The 21,292-nt window shown below is 33.5% G+C and overlaps 1 protein-coding gene across 1 annotated transcript; it reads left to right on the top strand.

Moving 5' to 3' along the window:
• Window positions 1-16,413: 16,413 nt before the first annotated feature.
• Window positions 16,414-18,563, top strand: LOC123673115 (tigger transposable element-derived protein 4-like). Its single transcript, XM_045607556.1, has 2 exons — window positions 16,414-17,171; window positions 17,232-18,563. The coding sequence occupies exons 1-2, from the start codon at window positions 16,777-16,779 to the stop codon at window positions 18,451-18,453; spliced, it is 1,617 nt and encodes a 538-aa protein (XP_045463512.1). The 5' UTR covers window positions 16,414-16,776; the 3' UTR covers window positions 18,454-18,563.
• Window positions 18,564-21,292: the final 2,729 nt, after the last annotated feature.

Genomic DNA, 21,292 nt, shown 5'->3' with positions numbered 1-21,292 from the left:
TTTTATATTTTTTTATTTATAAAATCCCAATTCTATTCATGTTTCTTCGGACGAATACCAGTTTCTACTATGAAATGAATAATAACAATTCAATTGTATCTATCAATTTCAACATATGTGATCTCCAATTTCAATATCTTTTTTCAATTATTCCTGAAAAGTGATCATTCAAACTTTCATTCGTAACTTCACAAATAATTAATTACTCAACTATCTAATCATCATCAGTGAATAGTAACGAATATTCATAAATATCAACTACTCACTGAATAGAAAACTATTCACTGAATAGCTAGAAGGCTAATTTCTTAGAGTATATTCTATGTTCTAAGGTGAATTTCATAGAAAACTTCAAAAAGGATGAAAGTGTGGCGGCTTCTCATAAAGCTCCACATAGCAACAATAAACACAGCATTCGGTAGCCTAGACGTTAAGAGGTAGACTCACTCACCGAGATGCGACAAGGTGCCGGGTTCGAGTCCCGGCGGCTCCCGATAATAATAAATTCCCCAAGCGTCTGTGACACGGCACACACAATTATACCAAAGTCACACTCATGAGTCCGGTGTGTGTGCCAGGGACGAAACGCATGAGTAGGCATATGTGCTATCCAACAAAAGTATGTTCGCTTTCTTGGGTTGGCAGATCGAATGTCCCTATTATCGGGAACAAAAAATAATTTCGGAAATTTGTACTTTGGTCGGGAGACACAAAAATAATATTAAAGTAAATATAATAATTTAACATAATTGTTATATTCCACTAAAGATCGAAATGTCGAAATATCAACAGACAATGGTTTTCTCATTACCTATGTTATAATTATCAACAGAATTTAATATTTATTTTTCAGCTTGCCACATCTATCAGAATCAATTATAACCATATATAAGGGGTACATTTGTATTTATCTATGAATATAACCACGCTTAAAATGAAACCACGGAATGCAGATTACAGAAACCACAAAATACAAATATACCCCTAGCTACACTAGCGCCATCTATTTATCCTGTCCGCTGGACACTTTTTCAATGCGAACTGTGGACCATAGATTACAATAAAATTAAGCTGGAAATGAAGAAACGAAATACAGATAATTTTGTGGGATTGGAATTTTTTATTTCGAGCACAGTTTGGAAACTATCTGTTTGAAAATTATTATTATTATTATATATATTATTATTGAAATTCAATATGAGGCGCACGCGCACTTCTATATTCTACCCAATAGACTAAGGGCCAGTTGCACCATTTGCCTAAACATTAATTAAAAATTTAAACGTTGATTACTCTATGATTTCTCAAGAGAAATCAGAAATTAATCAATGTTTAAATTTTACTCAATGTTTAGGCAAATGGTGCAACTGGCCCCTAATATTAGGTATATGGCTCGACCTGTACATAGTTAAGAAGAAGAAAAATATTCTATGTTCGTCAACCATGCCGGGTTGACAAATTGTAAGTAACCTCAGTTTAGCGAACATTCTTTCAAGAGTAACTTTATAAACAGTTGTTGAAGTGATATTTCTAGTGGAAAGTTTCATGTTTGAATAGAAAATTGTTTGAATATGGAGGTAATTTTTTTAATACTAGCTTAGGGTTGTTTTAATTTATTCGAATATTTTCAAATATCAGTTATATTTCGTGTAGTTAGTTTTTTTTTATTGGTTTATGGATTTTCAACCATCATAACAAAAAATTTATTACAATTCATGAAATTTCGACTTTTTAGTTTGTTTTCATGTTTTCTGGAAGTCATAGACTACTCCATTCAATGAGAAATTGCAGTTTTCCTTAGTTGAAGTTTTTCCTCGAAATCTCCTTAAGTATAGAATTTGCTTGAGACCGCTCTCTTTTTATATCTACGTAAAATTGACTGGATGAACAAAAAAATATGCGGCGCACGCGCACTTCTATATTTTACCCAATAGACAAAGGGCCAGTTGCACCATTTGCCTAAACATTAATTAAAAATTTAAACGTTGATTACTCTATGATTTCTCGAAAGAAATCAGAAATTAATCAATGTTTGAATTTTAATCAATGTTTAGGCAAATGGTGCAACTTGCCCCTAATATAAGGTATATGGCTCGATCTGTACATAGTTAAGAAGAAGAAAAATATTCTATGTTCGTCAACCATGCCGGGTTGACAAATTGTAAGTAACCTCAGTTTAGCGAACATTCTTCAAAGAGTTACTTTATAAACAGTTGTTGAAGTGATATTTCTAGTGGAAAGTTTCATGTTTAAATGATTAATTGCTTGAATATGGAGGTAATTTTTTTAATACTAGCTCAGGGATATTTTCATTTATTCGAATATTTTCAAATATCAGTTATATTTTATGTAGTTGGTTTTTTTTTATTGGTTTATGAATTTTCAACTTTCAAAACGAAAAATTTATTACAATTCAAGAAATTTCGACTTTTTAGTTTCTTTTCATGTTTTCTGGAAGTCATAGACTACTCCATTCAATGAGAAATTGCAGTTTTCCTTAGTTGAAGTTTTTCCTCGAAAACTCTTCAAGTATAAAGTTTGCTTGAGACCCCTCTCTTTTTATATCTACGTAAATTTGACTGAATGAATAAAAAAATTGAGATTTTTCCGAAAAACTTTTCATTAGATATCTATAGGAATCTCTTCAACTTATGAACTGTTCAGCTTATACTCAAGTATTGCCATATTGCTGAAATTATCATCAACCAAGCTATCTGATAATGCAATAATATACTGGGTGTGCCGTTTGAAATAAGAAGGTAGTAATCTGAAATTGATTGAATTTTCAGCACAACATTATTATTAGTTTTCCATAAACAATAAGCCATCGCGGTGAATCACTCTGTACATCATTATCATTCAGCCTTCTGCTTCCACTGAGGGATATAAATTTCGCCTTACTGGTTTATGACTGTTTTGCAATTATCTCTGGCCAAGCGTTTTTATAGACCATTTCAAGGGACTTTGGATATACTATATACAGAAATATTATAATTTCCAAAATGATTTCCACTATTATATTGTTATTTTTTTTTCAGAATCTACATTTCTTGGAGTTAACTCAGTTAGAAGAAGAAGAGGTATTATTAATAATATATTATTTACCAATTCTAGTGAATACAAATTACCCTGTAGAGTTAAACAAAAAATTTCTGCAAGTAAGTATAGAGATCTTAAAAGAATTATTCATGGTCAATATGAATATGTAATATAATAATGAATCAACTAATATCAACTTTTTCAGAAAATGAGTGTAGAAAATCTGTAATCAATTACAATGGATTATCAATTACAAAACCTTTTATCCAGAATGAGATGACAGGAAAACATTCGAAACCTTCAACTCCCCCTAGTTCAGCTGTAAAAACAGTTGAAATTAATGCAAGAGATAATATAGAGATAATCAAAAATGATACAATTTCCAATAGGACAATTGAAAAAATTGAAAGTAGCATCTCGAATAAAAATGAATCTAAAATTGAGGAGCCCACAGTAAATGTATGGAAAAAATCATGGGCTAGTCTATTTGATAAAGATGTTAAAACAATATCGAATGAGAAAATAGACAATAAAATTAATGATTCACATGTAACATCTTTAAAACATACAAAAGTAGTCAAAAAAATAGATTCAGCCACTCATATGTTAGGAGGTGAGTTCAAAACCATATCTTTTTTTATATATTTATCTTACTTTCAAGTTTTAGGAAAAGAAATTTCTTCAAAAAAACAAACGAAATTTTACATTCATACAAAGTTCGTTTATTAAAATATAATATTTATTTTTTATATACATATGTATATATATATATATATATATAACATTGTATAGTCAATTTATCATATTCTCCCGAAATACAATTCATGGCATCACTCATGAAACAACAGAAAAATATTACAATGTTCAGCATCCTTAAATCTAATCTGTACAAATTAACAACTTTATCAATGAATCTTCACACTTCACACCGTATCACTCCTTCGATAAAATAATAAATAAGGAACTCTATCTCCTTGACGTTTAAGAACATCTTCTTCCGTAACTCTGTTTATTTTAGAGTCATCAAACCTCAACCATGTATTATACCCCGAATGGAAAGTATCTGCTCTATAATGCCCATAGCTGGCCTCCTTTCCTACATGGTATACTACAGATATTAATTTATATTGTCTCTCCGCTGAAGTATTCGTCCTTCCAGATAATATTTTAGAATCAATCTGCAGATTGATGGGAAATTCTATAGTCTTCATTATTTCAGTGCAGCCATTCATTCTGTATTCGAAGCATTTCAAATGTAATACTAAAACTACAGGCAACTTCTCTATCATCACTTGCTGCCATGCTTCAACCGTTTCTTTCGTTTTCGATGATGTTAGACCCTCTAGTTTGTTCTTGGTTGTAAGGCCTTCTAATGCTTCAGCTATGTTATTTGCTTTCTTAATATTTAATGGCAATGTTAGGAATGGTTCAATATTTTCTGAAGTTTCGTCTCCGGTTTTATGGATTCTTGAACAGAGAAGTCCTCCGAATATATCACTAATCGGTGTCTTGTCCATTTGTATTTCTCTTGTTACATTCCCTTCGTTCCTAGGACCAATAACTTTCCAATCATCCACATCTATTTTCACTTCTTTTTTAGCTGCTTGAATATTTTCGTCATGGCTGATCAATTTCATTATTCCCATCATTTCATCATTGAGTCCATTCAACAGAAGGCCCAAGAATTCTTCGGCGTCTTCTTGTCGGCCTTCAACAAGGAAAGAATCGCTACGTGTTCCGTTTAGCATCGTATAAAACGATGAGGCCTCAAACGAATTGCCATTGTCTATATTGACGAAAGTTTGCTTCTTGTTCTTCTTTTTTGAACGTGACTTGCGTCTTACATTGGGCAGATTATCGAAGTTATTCATAAATTTACACCTGGATTAGTTGAATAATGAAAATACATATATAAAATTGTTATTCAATCAAAGTTGCAAATTATATTAATTTATACTTACATATTTTCACTCATTGTTATTGATTTCAGTGCATTATTGTGAGTGAAGTTCTCTGAAAGCCGTTTGAGGAGATTACAAAGTGGTGGGCAAGCAAGTAAGGCTTGTAATATTGAGTTTATATAACAAAAAATACTTTTATTTCGTAAACACCTGGATTTAAAACTGGTTTGCGTCCCAGCAATTTAATAGTTCTTTAGAAATTCTGAAAATTTAAAAATATTACTAACCATGATAGAAACTTGAATTTTCACTGATATCTGTAGGTGAAAACACTTTTCATCGAGTAAAATGGGTTCAACTAAGTAGAATAATTATCTACTGTAGATGTAAGCAAATTGTTAGTTGAAAGTAAGATAAATATATAAAAAAAGATATGGTTTTGAACTCACCTCCTAACATATGAGTGGCTGAATCTATTTTTTTGACTACTTTTGTATGTTTTAAAAATGTTACATGTGGATCATTAATTTTATTGTCTATTTTCTCATTCGATATTGTTTTAACATCTTTATCAAATAGACTAGCCCATGATTTTTTCCATACATTTACTGTGGGCTCCTCAATTTTAGATTCATTTTCATTCGAGATGCTACTTTCAATTTTTTCAATTGTCCTATTGGAAATTGTATCATTTTTGATTATCTCTGTATTATCTCTTGCAATAATTTCAACTGTTTTTACAGCTGAACTAGGGGGAGTTGAAGGTTTCGAATGTTTTCCTGTCATCTCATTCTGGATAAAAGGTTTTGTAATTGATAATCCATTGTAATTGATTACAGATTTTCTACACTCATTTTCTGAAAAAGTTGATATTAGTTGACTCATTATTATATTACATATTCATATTGACTATGAATAATTCTTTTAAGATCTCTATACTTACTTGCAGAAATTTTTTGTTTAACTCTACAGGGTAATTTGTATTCACTAGAATTGGTAAATAATATATTATTAATAATACCTCTTCTTCTTCTAACTGAGTTAACTCCAAGAAATGTAGATTCTGAAAAAAAAAATAACAATATAATAGTGGAAATCATTTTGGAAATTATAATATTTCTGTATATAGTATATCCAAAGTCCCTTGAAATAGTCTATAAAAACGCTTGGCCAGAGATAATTGCAAAACAGTCATAAACCAGTAAGGCGAAATTTATGTCCCTTAGTGGAAGCAGAAGGCTGAATGATAATGATGTACAGAGTGATTCACCGCGATGGCTTATTGTTAATGGAAAACTAATAATAATTTTGTGCTGAAAATTTAATCAATTTCAGATTACTACCTTCTTATTTCAAACGGCACACCCAGTATATTAGTGCATTATCAGATAGCTTGGTTGATGATAATTTCAGCAATATGGCAATACTTGAGTATAAGCTGAACAGTTCATAAGTTGAAGAGATTCCTATAGATATCTAATGAAAAGTTTTTCGGAAAAATCTTTATTTTTTTATTCATTCAGTCAAATTTACGTAGATATAAAAAGCAAAACTCTATACTTGAAGAGTTTTCGAGGAAAAACTTCAACTAAGGAAAACTGCAATTTCTCATTGAATGGAGTAGTCTATGACTTCCAGAAAACATGAAAAGAAACTAAAAATTACAAACTTGAAAAAATTAAAAATTAAACAGTATTAGCTATTTCAGGACTTTGGACTCTTTATTCTTTTTTCTTTGCTCTTGAAATCAGGTGAATTTCGCTCAATATAATAAAAAAAAACTTGACCAAACTTTATAATTTTCCCCTGTGTTCAGCGGCGTTACGTTCTCCTACCTCCACCACTACTTCCTCCTACTGAAACCACGGAATGCAGATTACAGAAACCACAAAATACAAATATACCCTCTAGCTACACTAGCGCCTTCTATTTATCCTGTCCGCTGGACACTTTTTCAATGCGAACTGTGGACCATAGATTACAATAAAATTAAGCTGGAAATGAAGAAACGAAATACAGATAATTTTGTGGGATTGGAATTTTTTATTTCGAGCACAGTTTAAAAATTATCTGTTTGAAAATTATTATTATTATTATATATATATTATTATTGAAATTTAATATGAGGCGCACGCGCACTTCTATATTCTACCTAATAGACTAAGGGCAAGTTGCACCATTTGCCTAAACATTAATTAAAAATTTAAACGTTGATTACTCTATGATTTCTCAAGAGAAATCAGAAATTAATCAATGTTTAAATTTTAATCAATGTTTAGGCAAATGGTACAACTGGCCCCTAATATAAGGTATATGGCTCGACCTGTACATAGTTAAGATGAAGAAAAATATTCTATGTTCGTCAACCATGCCGGGTTGACAAATTGTAAGTAACCTCAGTTTAGCGAATATTCTTCCAAGAGTTACTTTATAAACAGTTGTTGAAGTGATATTTCTAGTGGAAAGTTTCATGTTTAAAAAAAAATTGTTTCAATATGGGGGTAATTTTTTTTACACTAGCTTAGGGTTGTTTTAATTTATTCGAATATTTTCAAATATCAGTTATATTTCATGTAGTTAGTTTTTTTTTATCGGTTTATGGATTTTCCACCATCATAACGAAAAATTTATTACAATTCATGAAATTTCGACTTTTGAGTTTCTTTTCATGTTTTCTGGAAGTCATAGACTACTCCATTCAATGAGAAATTGCAGTTTTCCTTAGTTGAAGTTTTTCCTCGAAAACTCCTTAAGTAAAGAATTTGCTTGAGACCCCTCTCTTTTTATATCTACGTAAAATTGACTGAATGACCAAAAAAATATGCGGCGCACGCGCACTTCTATATTTCACCCAATAGACAAAGAGCCAGTTGCACCATTTGCCTAAACATTAATTAAAAATTTAAGCGTTTATTACTCTATGATTTCTCATGAGAAATCAGAAATTAATCAATGTTTAAATTTTAATCAATGTTTAGGCAAATGGTGCAACTTGCCCCTAATATTAGGTATATGGCTCGACCTGTACATAGTTAAGAAGAAGAAAAATATTCTATGCTCGTCAACCATGCCAGGTTGACAAATTGTAAGTAACCTCAGTTCAGCGAACATTCTTCCAAGAGTTACTTCTTAAACAGTTGTTGAAGTGATATTTCTAGTGGAAAGTTTCATGTTTAAATAGTCAATTGTTTGAATATGGAGGTAATTTTTTTAATACTAGCTTAGGGTTATTTTCATTTATTCGAATATTTTCGAATATCAGTTATATTTCATGTAGTTATTTTTTTTTTATTGGTTTATGAATTTTCAACTTTCTTAACGAAAAATTTATTACAATTCAAGAAATTTCGACTTTTTAGTTTCTTTTCATGTTTTCTGGAAGTCATAGACTACTCCATTCAATGAGAAATTGCAGTTTTCCTTAGTTGAAGTTTTTCCTCGAAAACTCTTCAAGTATAGAGTTTGCTTGAGACCCCTCTCTTTTTATATCTACGTAAAATTGACTGAATGAATAAAAAAATATAGATTTCTCCAAAAAACTTTTCATTAGATATCTATAGGAATCTCGTCAACTTATGAACTGTTCAGCTTATACTCAAGTATTGCCATATTGCTGAAATTATCATCAACCAAGCTATCTGATAATGCAATAATATACTGGGTGTGCCGTTTGAAATAAGTAGGTAGTAATCTGAAATTGTTAAAATTTTCAGCAGAAAATTATTATTAGTTTTCCATAAACAATAAGCCATCGCGGTGAATCACCCTGTACATCATTATCATTCAGCCTTCTGCTTCCACTGAGGGATATAAATTTCGCCTTACTGGTTTATGACTGTTTTGCAATTATCTCTGGCCAAGCGTTTTTATAGACTATTTCAAGGGACTTTGGATATACTATATACAGAAATATTATAATTTCCAAAATGATTTCAACTATTATATTGTTATTTTTTTTTTCAGAATCTACATTTCTTGGAGTTAACTGCGTTAGAAGAAGAAGAGGTCCGTATTATGAATAATATATCATTTACCAATTCTAGTGAATACAAATTACCCTGTAGAGTCAAACAAAAATTTTCTGCAAGTAAGTATAGAGATCTTAAAAGAATTATTCATGGTCAATATGAATATGTGATATAATAATGAATCAACTTATATCAACTTTTTCAGAAAATGAGTGTAGAAAATCTGTAATCAATTACAATGGATTATCAATTACAAAACCTTTTATCCAGAATGAGATGACAGGAAAACATTCGAAACCTTCAACTCCCCCTAGTTGAGCTGTAAAAACAGTTGAAATTATTGCAAGAGATAATACAGAGATAATCAAAAATGATACAATTTCCAATAGGACAACTGAAAAAATTGAAAGTAGCATCTCGAATAAAAATGAATCTAAAATTGAGGAGCCCACAGTAAATGTATGGAAAATATCATGGGCTAGTCTATTTGATAAAGATGTTAAAACAATATCGATGGAGAAAATAGACAATAAAATTAATGATTCACATGTAACATCTTTAAAACATACAAAAGTAGTCAAAAAAATAGATTCAGCCACTCATATGTTAGGAGGTGAGTTCAAAACCATATCTTTTTTTATATATTTCTCTTACTTTCAACTAACAATTTGCTTACATCTACAGTAGATAATTATTTTACTTAGTTGAACCCATTTTACTTGATGAAAAGTGGAATGCTTTGGTTTTCACCTACAAATATCAGTGAAAATTCAAGTTTCTATCATGGTTAGTAATATTTTTTAATTTTCAGAATTTCTCAAGAACTATAAAATTGATGGGACCCAAACCAGTCTTGAACCCAGGGGTTTACGAAACAAAAGTAACTTTCGTTATATAAACTCAATATTACAAGCCTTACTTGCTTGCCCACCACTTTGTAATCTCCTCAAACGGCTATCAGAGAACTTCACTCACAATAATGCACTGAAATCAATAACAATGAGTGAAAATATGTAAGTATGAATTAATATAATTTGCAACTTTGATTGAATAACAATTTTATATATGTATTTTCATTATTCAACTATTCCAGGTGTAAATTTATGAATAACTTCGATAATCTGCCCATTGTAAGACGCAAGTCACGTTCAAAAAAGAAAAACAAGAAGCAAACTTTCGTCAATATAGACAATGGCAATTCGTTTGAGGCCTCATCGTTTTATACGATGCTAAACGGAACACGTAGCGATTCTTTCCTTGTTGAAGGCCGACAAGAAGACGCCGAAGAATTCTTGGGCCTTCTGTTGAATGGACTCAATGATGAAATGATGGGAATAATGAAATTGATTAGCCATGACGAAAATATTCAAGCAGCTAAAACAGAAGTGAAAATAGATGTGGATGATTGGAAAGTTATTGGTCCTAGGAACGAAGGGAATGTAACAAGAGAAATACAAATGGACAAGACACCGATTAGTGATATATTCGGAGGACTTCTCTGTTCAAGAATCCATAAAACCGGAGACGAAACTTCAGAAAATATTGAACCATTCCTAACATTGCCATTAAATATTAAGTATTCAACTATGTAGTGGCAGAGAGGACAGGGGAAATAAAAATCCTTAATGAGATGCCGACGTTTCGACCTTTATTTCTGGTCTTTTTCAAGGCTGGAAACAGAACGACATTGAAAACATGGGGCATAACATAGTGCCATAATATAAAAAAGCAGTATACTCTAGTAGGTGCAGAAACAAATACAACAGAGCAACATAAAAAACATAATTTAAAACACATACCAATTCATATGAATAATCCCTCACAATATTCTGAGGTGGACATAAAACTGTGTCGTCAATTTTTTTAAGAACTCAATATACAATATACAATATACAGGTCCACTGGTCAACAGATGAAACTATCTATAATCTTTTATTAGAATTTAGGGTGTTCAAAAGATATTTCCTACAATAAAACAGCTGAAACTAGTCTCCGTGTCATCTGTCATATGCAGAACGTCGAGCGTCATATGGTTATCTAATGTCAAAGAAAGGGGTATGTTCCTGAAATTCGTCAAGAACGAATCATCCGTTTGTATCTCTCTAAAATGTTGTGATATATTGTGCTCAAATTCTGTACATCAGTCCTCAAATTTACCGTCTCGTTTAAAGAAATATGAATCATTTCACCGATACATCTCTTTTTATAATTTTTTTCTTTTTCTAAGATGGTGACGTTCTCGAAATCGAAATTGTGGTCTTCGTTGAAGTGATGAGCGGCTAGAGCGGTTTTTTCATTTTTATCTTTATTAGTGGGTCTACAATCATATCCGTGCTGGTAGACTCTATTTTTAAGATACTGTTTGGTCATACCTATGTAGCATCTGCTGCAGTCTTTACAAGGGATCTTGTATATTAAATCGGATTCAAACCATCTGGAGTTTTATCTTTGATTTTCGAGAAAAGGGAACTGACGCATTTCAGTGGATAGAAAGCCAGTCTTGCAGAAGAGTTAGTTTGTTGTAAGGCTCTGTTCATGTTTTCAGATAGACCTTGAATATAAGGAAAACGGTAATATCTGGTTCGTTCATCATTCCTCGAGCCTGCATCGTTAGTGAGCACTTTCCTCTTATATTGATTAAGAATACGTTTGACCAAGGTTGTTGGGTAATTATTTCTTGTTAGTAACTCAGTTATCTTCAGTTCATTTTCTCTGTGAAATCTTTCATCACTCAAATGAATAGCACGGAACATCAAGTTTGTTATAGTTGCTATCTTCTGGGATGTGGGGTGTTGTGATCGGTAGTTCAACATTCTACCAGAAGAGGTGGGTTTGGTATACCAATTGGTGCTTATGGTTCCATCTTCATTTCGAATCAACAGTACATCTAAAAATGGTATTGTTGCCTCGGACTCTCGTTCAATGGTGAATTGCAGTTTATGATGAACGTTATTGAATTTTAGGAGTAATTCGTCCGATTTCCCTTTTGGTATAGAGAAAATCGTGTCATCTACATATAGTTTAATGAAATGGACATCAAAGGTTAGCGTTCTTAAGCTTATCGTTATTACTTCATCCATAACTAAGGCGGCTAGTGTACCGCTAGCCGGATTTCCCATGGCTGCGCCATCAATCTGCATATATATTACACCGTTAAAGGAGAAGTAACTAGAATCAAAAATGTACTCAACTATTTTGCAAAATAAATTTTGTGGAATTGTTGTGTATGCAGATATATATTGCCATCGTTTCTTTATAATGTGCAAAACTAGGGCTTTAGGAATATTGGTATATAACGATATAACGTCGAGTGACACCCATTCACTTTCCTTAGGTACTCTAATTTCCTTGACGAAGTCTACAAAATCTTTGGAATTCGATATATTGTATTCGAATGATGTGGTGATAGGAGATAAAATATCATGAATATATCTGGACAGGTTGTATGATGGAGCACCTATACAACTGACCACAGGTCGAATGGAAATATTTTCCTTGTGAGTTTTTCTAAGGCCATATAATTTTGGAATAACAGAGTTATGACATTTTAGATGTTTCGCTTTTATTTCATCAATGGCGCCCACATCCCTAAGTTCTTTCACAATTTCATTGGCCAAAGTTTGAAATTTATTTGTTGGGTCACTAGGTGTTATTTTATATGTCTCTGTATCAGACAGCAAATTCTCCATATACGAGACATACTCATCTCTATACATGATAACTGTGGAGTTTCCCTTGTCAGCTCGCATAACAACGCAATCAGGATGTTGTTTGAGGAACCTACTTGTTAATACATAATTTAGGTATGCCTGTCTCACACATGGACCTTCATTAGCAGACCGAGCCAAATAGTTAGTGAAGATGTTAGTGGTTATGCCTCTTAAAACGTTTTTGTCCACTTCGGTTAACTCAACTTGGTCACCAATACAAAATTCGATGTCCTTGATTAGCGTAGGTATAGGACATTCTCTTGGGGAAATAGGTATTGCGAATTTAGGACCCGCACTCAGAATATCTTTGATAGGTTCTGGCAAAACTACGTTTGTATAATTAAAAATAAAAATAATTTTTTTTTTTTTTCGTGATATTGATAAATTAACATCTAGGTTTCAAAAATCAGTACTTAATGTGGAAGTTAACATCACTATATGGAAGATCAAGAAACTCGAATACGATTGCAATATCATAAGGAATAAATTGGTAACGTCTATTCCGCCCCAAATTGTTTAACACAATATCTGATAGATCAAAGGAGGACTACAACAAACTATTCAAACTGATTAAAGAGAAGAATTTGAAAAAACTCAGTGATCTATGTAAGGAGACGGCCACATTCAGAAGGGAGATGCATGATAATTTTATTTTTAATTATACAAACGTAGTTTTGCCAGAACCTATCAAAGATATTCTGAGTGCGGGTCCTAAATTCGCAATACCTATTTCCCCAAGAGAATGTCCTATACCTACGCTAATCAAGGACATCGAATTTTGTATTGGTGACCAAGTTGAGTTAACCGAAGTGGACAAAAACGTTTTAAGAGGCATAACCACTAACATCTTCACTAACTATTTGGCTTGGTCTGCTAATGAAGGTCCATGTGTGAGACAGGCATACCTAAATTATGTATTAACAAGTAGGTTCCTCAAACAACATCCTGATTGCGTTGTTATGCGAGCTGACAAGGGAAACTCCACAGTTATCATGTATAGAGATGAGTATGTCTCGTATATGGAGAATTTGCTGTCTGATACAGAGACATATAAAATAACACCTAGTGACCCAACAAATAAATTTCAAACTTTGGCCAATGAAATTGTGAAAGAACTTAGGGATGTGGGCGCCATTGATGAAATAAAAGCGAAACATCTAAAATGTCATAACTCTGTTATTCCAAAATTATATGGCCTTAGAAAAACTCACAAGGAAAATATTTCCATTCGACCTGTGGTCAGTTGTATAGGTGCTCCATCATACAACCTGTCCAGATATATTCATGATACTTTATCTCCTGTCACCACATCATTCGAATACAATATATCGAATTCCAAAGATTTTGTAGACTTCGTCAAGGAAATTAGAGTACCTAAGGAAAGTGAATGGGTGTCACTCGACGTTATATCGTTATATACCAATATTCCTAAAGCCCTAGTTTTGCACATTATAAAGAAACGATGGCAATATATATCTGCATACACAACAATTCCACAAAATTTATTTTGCAAAATAGTTGAGTACATTTTTGATTCTAGTTACTTCTCCTTTAACGGTGTAATATATATGCAGATTGATGGCGCAGCCATGGGAAATCCGGCTAGCGGTACACTAGCCGCCTTAGTTATGGATGAAGTAATAACGATAAGCTTAAGAACGCTAACCTTTGATGTCCATTTCATTAAACTATATGTAGATGACACGATTTTCTCTATACCAAAAGGGAAATCGGACGAATTACTCCTAAAATTCAATAACGTTCATCATAAACTGCAATTCACCATTGAACGAGAGTCCGAGGCAACAATACCATTTTTAGATGTACTGTTGATTCGAAATGAAGATGGAACCATAAGCACCAATTGGTATACCAAACCCACCTCTTCTGGTAGAATGTTGAACTACCGATCACAACACCCCACATCCCAGAAGATAGCAACTATAACAAACTTGATGTTCCGTGCTATTCATTTGAGTGATGAAAGATTTCACAGAGAAAATGAACTGAAGATAACTGAGTTACTAACAAGAAATAATTACCCAACAACCTTGGTCAAACGTATTCTTAATCAATATAAGAGGAAAGTGCTCACTAACGATGCAGGCTCGAGGAATGATGAACGAACCAGATATTACCGTTTTCCTTATATTCAAGGTCTATCTGAAAACATGAACAGAGCCTTACAACAAACTAACTCTTCTGCAAGACTGGCTTTCTATCCACTGAAATGCGTCAGTTCCCTTTTCTCGAAAATCAAAGATAAAACTCCAGATGGTTTGCAATCCGATTTAATATACAAGATCCCTTGTAAAGACTGCAGCAGATGCTACATAGGTATGACCAAACAGTATCTTAAAAATAGAGTCTACCAGCACGGATATGATTGTAGACCCACTAATAAAGATAAAAATGAAAAAACCGCTCTAGCCGCTCATCACTTCAACGAAGACCACAATTTCGATTTCGAGAACGTCACCATCTTAGAAAAAGAAAAAAATTATAAAAAGAGATGTATCGGTGAAATGATTCATATTTCTTTAAACGAGACGGTAAATTTGAGGACTGATGTACAGAATTTGAGCACAATATATCACAACATTTTAGAGAGATACAAACGGATGATTCGTTCTTGACGAATTTCAGGAACATACCCCTTTCTTTGACATTAGATAACCATATGACGCTCGACGTTCTGCATATGACAGATGACACGGAGACTAGTTTCAGCTGTTTTATTGTAGGAAATATCTTTTGAACACCCTAAATTCTAATAAAAGATTATAGATAGTTTCATCTGTTGACCAGTGGACCTGTATATTGTATATTGTATATTGAGTTCTTAAAAAAATTGACGACACAGTTTTATGTCCACCTCAGAATATTGTGAGGGATTATTCATATGAATTGGTATGTGTTTTAAATTATGTTTTTTATGTTGCTCTGTTGTATTTGTTTCTGCACCTACTAGAGTATACTGCTTTTTTATATTATGGCACTATGTTATGCCCCATGTTTTCAATGTCGTTCTGTTTCCAGCCTTGAAAAAGACCAGAAATAAAGGTCGAAACGTCGGCATCTCATTAAGGATTTTTATTTCCCCTGTCCTCTCTGCCACTACATAGTTGAATACTTAAAAAGTCAGGACACGAATGCCAGTGATGATTAAATATTAAGAAAGCAAATAACATAGCTGAAGCATTAAAAGGCCTTACAACCAAGAACAAACTAAAGGGTCTGACATCATCGAAATGTAAGAAACGGTTGAAGCATGGCAGCAAGTGATGATAGAGAAGTTGCCTGTAGTTTTAGTATTACATTTGAAATGCTTCGAATACAGAATGAATGGCTGCACTAAAATAATGAAGACTATAGAATTTCCCATCAATCTGCAGATTGATTCTAAAATATTATCTGGAAGGACGAATACTTCAGCGGAGAGACAATATAAATTAATATCTGTAGTATACCATGTAGGAAAGGAGGCCAGCTTTGGGCATTATATAGCAGAAACTTTCCATTCGGGGTATAATACATGGTTGAGGTTTGATGACTCTAAAATAAACAGAGTTACGGAAGAAGATGTTCTTAAACGTCAAGGAGATAGAGTTCCTTATTTATTATTTTATCGAAGGAGTGATACGGTGTGAAGTGTAAAGATTCATTGATATAGTTGTTAATTTGTACAGATTAGATTTAAGGATGCTGAACATTGTAATATTTTTCTGTTGTTTCATGAGAAATGCCATGTCTTGTATTTCGGGAGAATATGATAAATTGACTTTACAATGTTATATACAGTCGAACCTCTATAACTCGAACCTCTATAACTCGAACCCCTCTTCAACTCGTACTCTCTGAGCGTTCCCTTCACATTCTCGAAAATTCCCTGTATTTCGACCTCTATAACTCGAATTTCTATAACTCGAACACCTCTTCAACTCGAACTCAATGATGCGTCCGTTCAGAGTAAAGATCTCTTTAAGTCGAACATTCGAAAACAATCAAATCGGAGTTTTGGCTTCTTGCCACAAGGTGTCAGCGTAGCTGGCTGAGATGCTCGCGTTACCGACATTTTAGGGTATTCCCCCAACCAAGTGTGAAATACCGCGAATGAAACATCATAACAATAACACCAATCTGATTCTGGAATGAAATATGTTTGGAGTTGGTGAGATGTCGAAGCCGCGTAAACTGAAGTCTTTAACGATCGGAAAGAAGTTAGAAATTTTAAAAAAAGTGGAAAATCGTGTCAACAGAAAAATCATTTGCCAAGAATATGATATTCCGAAAAGTACATTATGCACTATAATAAAAAACAAAGATACAATAGCTAAGTTTGGTGCAGAAGTGAATAACCCTTGTGTAGTGAAGCGAAATAAGCCTAAGAAGAAAGTGAACACTGCATTGATCAAGTGGTTCGAAGCTTCAAGAAAAGCAAATTTGCCAATCTCAGGGCCCATTTTGCAACAGAAGGCATTAGATTTTTCCAGAAAATTGGGAGATGAAAATTTCAAGGCTAGCTCGGGATGGCTTGAAAAATTCAAAAAAAGGTAATGATTCTTATTGTTTCTGTTCGATACATGAGTACATGTTTATTTTTCCCGTTTTAGACATGGTGTATTGCAAAAAAAAGCGTGTGGGGAAAGTGCTGCTGTTAATCAAGAAGAGTGTGATAACTGGATTCGAGATGTTCTTCCTACAATTTTAGCTCCTTACGAAGCTGACGATATTTTCAACGCAGATGAGACTGGGTTGTTCTTCAAATGCTTACCAGATAAAACCTTAACTTTCAAAAATGAAAAATGTTACGGAGGCAAATTATCCAAGGAAAGGGTGACTCTTTTATTAGCAGCAAATATGAGTGGCAGTGAGAAATTGAAACCTGTAATAATAGGGAAAAGCGCAAAGCCACGATGTTTCGCAGGAGTGAAATGTTTACCCCTTACTTATTACAGTAACAAAAAGGCCTGGATGACGAGTGAGATATTTGAAAAGTGGTTGTTGAATCTAGACAAACATTTCCAACTTCAAAATCGTAGAGTTCTATTACTGATTGACAACTGCCCTGCTCATCCAAATATCGATCATCGATTGAAGGCAATAAAGTTGATTTTTTTTCCACCCAATACGACATCAAAATTACAGCCTCTTGATCAGGGAATTATAAAAAGTTTCAAATTTCATTATAAACGCAGGATCTTACAAACAGTACTAGATGGATTTGAGTCCAATGGCACTATCCCCAAAATTGATCTCTTGGATTGCATTCATACGTCGGCGGCAGTGTGGAGAGTAGATTTAACCCAGGAGACTATTCAAAACTGCTTCAGAAAGGCTGGTTTTGGGACACATAACTTCTATGACTATGAAGACGAACTGCCGCTATCAGAATTGAAAAAAATTATGACCAGTGAACAAAAGGTAGCTTTAGATCTCCAAGAGTCTGTTTTTAAATGTTTGGAGGTATTGAATGCTGATGATAAGGTTTCTTTGGAGGAATATATAAATGTGGACGTGGATCTTATAACAAGTGAAAATCCTTCAGAGGATGAGATCTTGGAATATGTGAACAATAAACAAGAAGACTTGGAAAATTTTTCAGAGACCATACCTGAAGATGACGATGAAGATGACAGTGTAGGAGCTGCAAGACAAAAGCCTTCTGACGCTGAAGTTGCTAAAGCAATTGAAACCATTCGGCTTGCGTTTTCAATGAATGAGGCTGCAACTGATGACGATTTAACTCTCATATTCGAAATAAGCAAGAAATTTGAAGCCTATCGTCTAAACAATAAAACATTTAGGCAAACTTTAATAACTGATTTTTTTTAATTCGTTATTGTTTTAAGATCATATTCTAGTTTGGATGATTCAAGTTATCAGAAATGAATTTTAGTTTGTTATATTATTATTATGAGGTAATAAATTTTTTTTGGAAAGTATGTGTTGGATATTTCTCTAAGTTGAACTCTCCATAACTCGAACTTTTTTCGCTTTCCCTTCAAGTTTGAGTTATAGAGGTTCGACTGTATATGTATATGTATATAAAAAATGAATATTATATTTTAATAAACGAACTTTGTATAAATGTAAAATTTTGTTTGTTTTTTTTGAAGAAATTTCTTTTCCTAAAACTTAAATTAAATTTTTGCAAGAACTACTATCTCAGAAGAAAAAAAAGATCGTCTTCGTGAAAATTCCAATCGACCATAAACAGTATTAGCTATTTCAGGACTTTGGACTCTTTATTCTTCTTTCTTTGCTCTTGAAATCAGGTGAATTTCGCTCAAAATAATAAAAAAAAACTTGACCAAACTTCATAATTTTCCCCTGTGTTCAGCGGCGCTACGTTCTCCTATTTCTGTAACCTAGATAAATGAGGATATTTTGGAAGATCGTACCTCATGCACTCGAAGCATGTAATTTTTTTTTGTTTCACAAAAATCACAAATATACCAGTCATGAACTCTGAATTAACCTATATCTATAATGACCCAAAACAAAACACTCATTAATTTCCGTTTTATAACTTATTATTCCTTTTCCTGGGTCAGAACAATTTTTTTGGAGAATTCTCGTCTCTGATTACTATGAAATTTCTTTTTTCTATTGGTCCTCTAATTCACTTGAAAATCTAAACTCAGTTGAATAATTACTCAAAAAAAAGTTCTGTCCAAGGTCAGATTGGATTTCTTTAAATTTTATTATCCTGGATATTAGACATGAGAACTCAGAATATATTGAATTTCTCTCTTACTACAGTTGAAGGTCTGTACTTATAATTTACATCTGGTGTACGCTAGTAGTTTCGATTGTCTGGGATACCAACTATTCAATGGCATAGGCCTCGATTTGGTAACATTTTGGATGTTCCACCATTTACTAATGTACATGCCTAAAACCTCTAGAATTTGCTTCTGAATAAGGATTGGTCAATTTTTCATCGTATTGCACAGGGACGAAAGCTTGACACGCGTGTCTAAGGAAACCACTTTGGAATAAGGGACTGTTCTTATTCCCTTTTTTTTGTTTGATCAACAATTATCCAAGTGGGCCATTCCACATTGTTGATTTTCTTGGACTCGGATGTCACGCAGGTAGCTATAATCTCCCACGTGGTAAGGTCAATTGCTGCTGTAACCACAAATGCACGACTGACTTCTAATGTTGATTTCATTTGTTTGTTTTTTCCTTCAATGTTTCTCATTCTAACACTTCTCATCGTATTGCACAGGGACGAAAGCTTTACACACGTGTCTAAGGAAACCACTTTGGTATAAGGGACTGTTCTTATTCCCTTCTTTCTGTATGATGATCAATTATCCAAGTAGGCCATTCCACATTGTTGATTTTCTTGAACTCGGATGACACGCAGGTAGCTATAATCTGTAACGTGGTAAGGTCAATTGCTGCTGTAACCACAAATGCACGACTGACTTCTGTTGTTGATTTCATTTGTTTGTTATTTCCTTCAATGTTTCTCATTCTAACACTTTTCATCGTATTGCACAGGGACGAAAGCTTGAGACACGTGTCTAAGGAAACCACTTTGGTATAAGGGACTGTTCTTATTCCCTTCTTTTTGTTTAATGAACAATTATCCAAGTAAGCCGTTCCACATTGTTGATTTTCTTGGACTCGGATGACACGCGGGTAGCTATAATCTCCCACGTGGTAAGGTCAATTGCTGATGTAACCACAATTGGACGGCTGACTTCTGTTGTTGATTTCATTTGTTTGTTATTTCCTTCAATGTTTCTCATTCTAACACTTCTCATCGTATTGCACAGGGACGAAAGCTTTACACACGTGTCTAAGGAAACCACTTTGGTATAAGGGACTGTTCTTATTCCCTTCTTTCTGTATGATGATCAATTATCCAAGTAGGCCATTCCACATTGTTGATTTTCTTGAACTCGGATGACACGCAGGTAGCTATAATCTGTAACGTGGTAAGGTCAATTGCTGCTGTAACCACAAATGCACGACTGACTTCTGTTGTTGATTTCATTTGTTTGTTATTTCCTTCAATGTTTCTCATTCTAACACTTCTCATCGTATTGCACAGGGACGAAAGCTTGACACACGTGTCTATGGAAACCACATTGGTATAAGGGACTGTTCTTATTCCCTTCTTTCTGTATGATGATCAATTATCCAAGTAAGCCATTCCACATTGTTGATTTTCTTGGACTCGGATGACACGCAGGTAGCTATAATCTGTAACGTGGTAAGGTCAATTGCTGCTGTAACCACAAATGCACGACTGACTTCTGTTGTTGATTTCATTTGTTTGTTATTTCCTTCAATGTTTCTCATTCTAACACTTTTCATCGTATTGCACAGGGACGAAAGCTTGAGACACGTGTCTAAGGAAACCAATTTGGTATAAGGGACTGTTCTTATTCCCTTCTTTTTGTTTAATGAACAATAATCCAAGTAAGCCGTTCCACATTGTTGATTTTCTTGGACTCGGATGTCACGCAGGTAGCTATAATCTCCCACGTGGTAAGGTCAATTGCTGCTGTAACCACAAATGCACGACCGACTTCTGTTGTTGATTTCATTCGTTTGTTATTTTCTTCAATGTTTCTCATTCTAACACTTTTCATCGTATTGCACAGGGACGAAAGCTTGACACACGTGTCTATGGAAACCACATTGGTATAAG

Source organism: Harmonia axyridis, chromosome 2 (genome assembly GCF_914767665.1).
Source record: "Harmonia axyridis chromosome 2, icHarAxyr1.1, whole genome shotgun sequence".
Lineage (NCBI taxonomy): Eukaryota > Metazoa > Arthropoda > Insecta > Coleoptera > Coccinellidae > Harmonia > Harmonia axyridis.
The sequence above is the reverse complement of the archived record's forward strand: the minus strand, read 5'-3'. Positions and strand labels throughout refer to the sequence as shown.

What these genes read in the sequence shown, in the direction of transcription:
- LOC123673115 (XM_045607556.1), top strand. Translation starts at nt 16,777, where the DNA reads ATGTTTGGAGTTGGTGAGATGTCGAAGCCGCGTAAACTGAAGTCTTTA. An exon ending in CTTGAAAAATTCAAAAAAAG is followed by an intron (nt 17,172 to 17,231) that starts GTAATGATTCTT and finishes TTCCCGTTTTAG; the next exon opens with ACATGGTGTATTGCAAAAAA.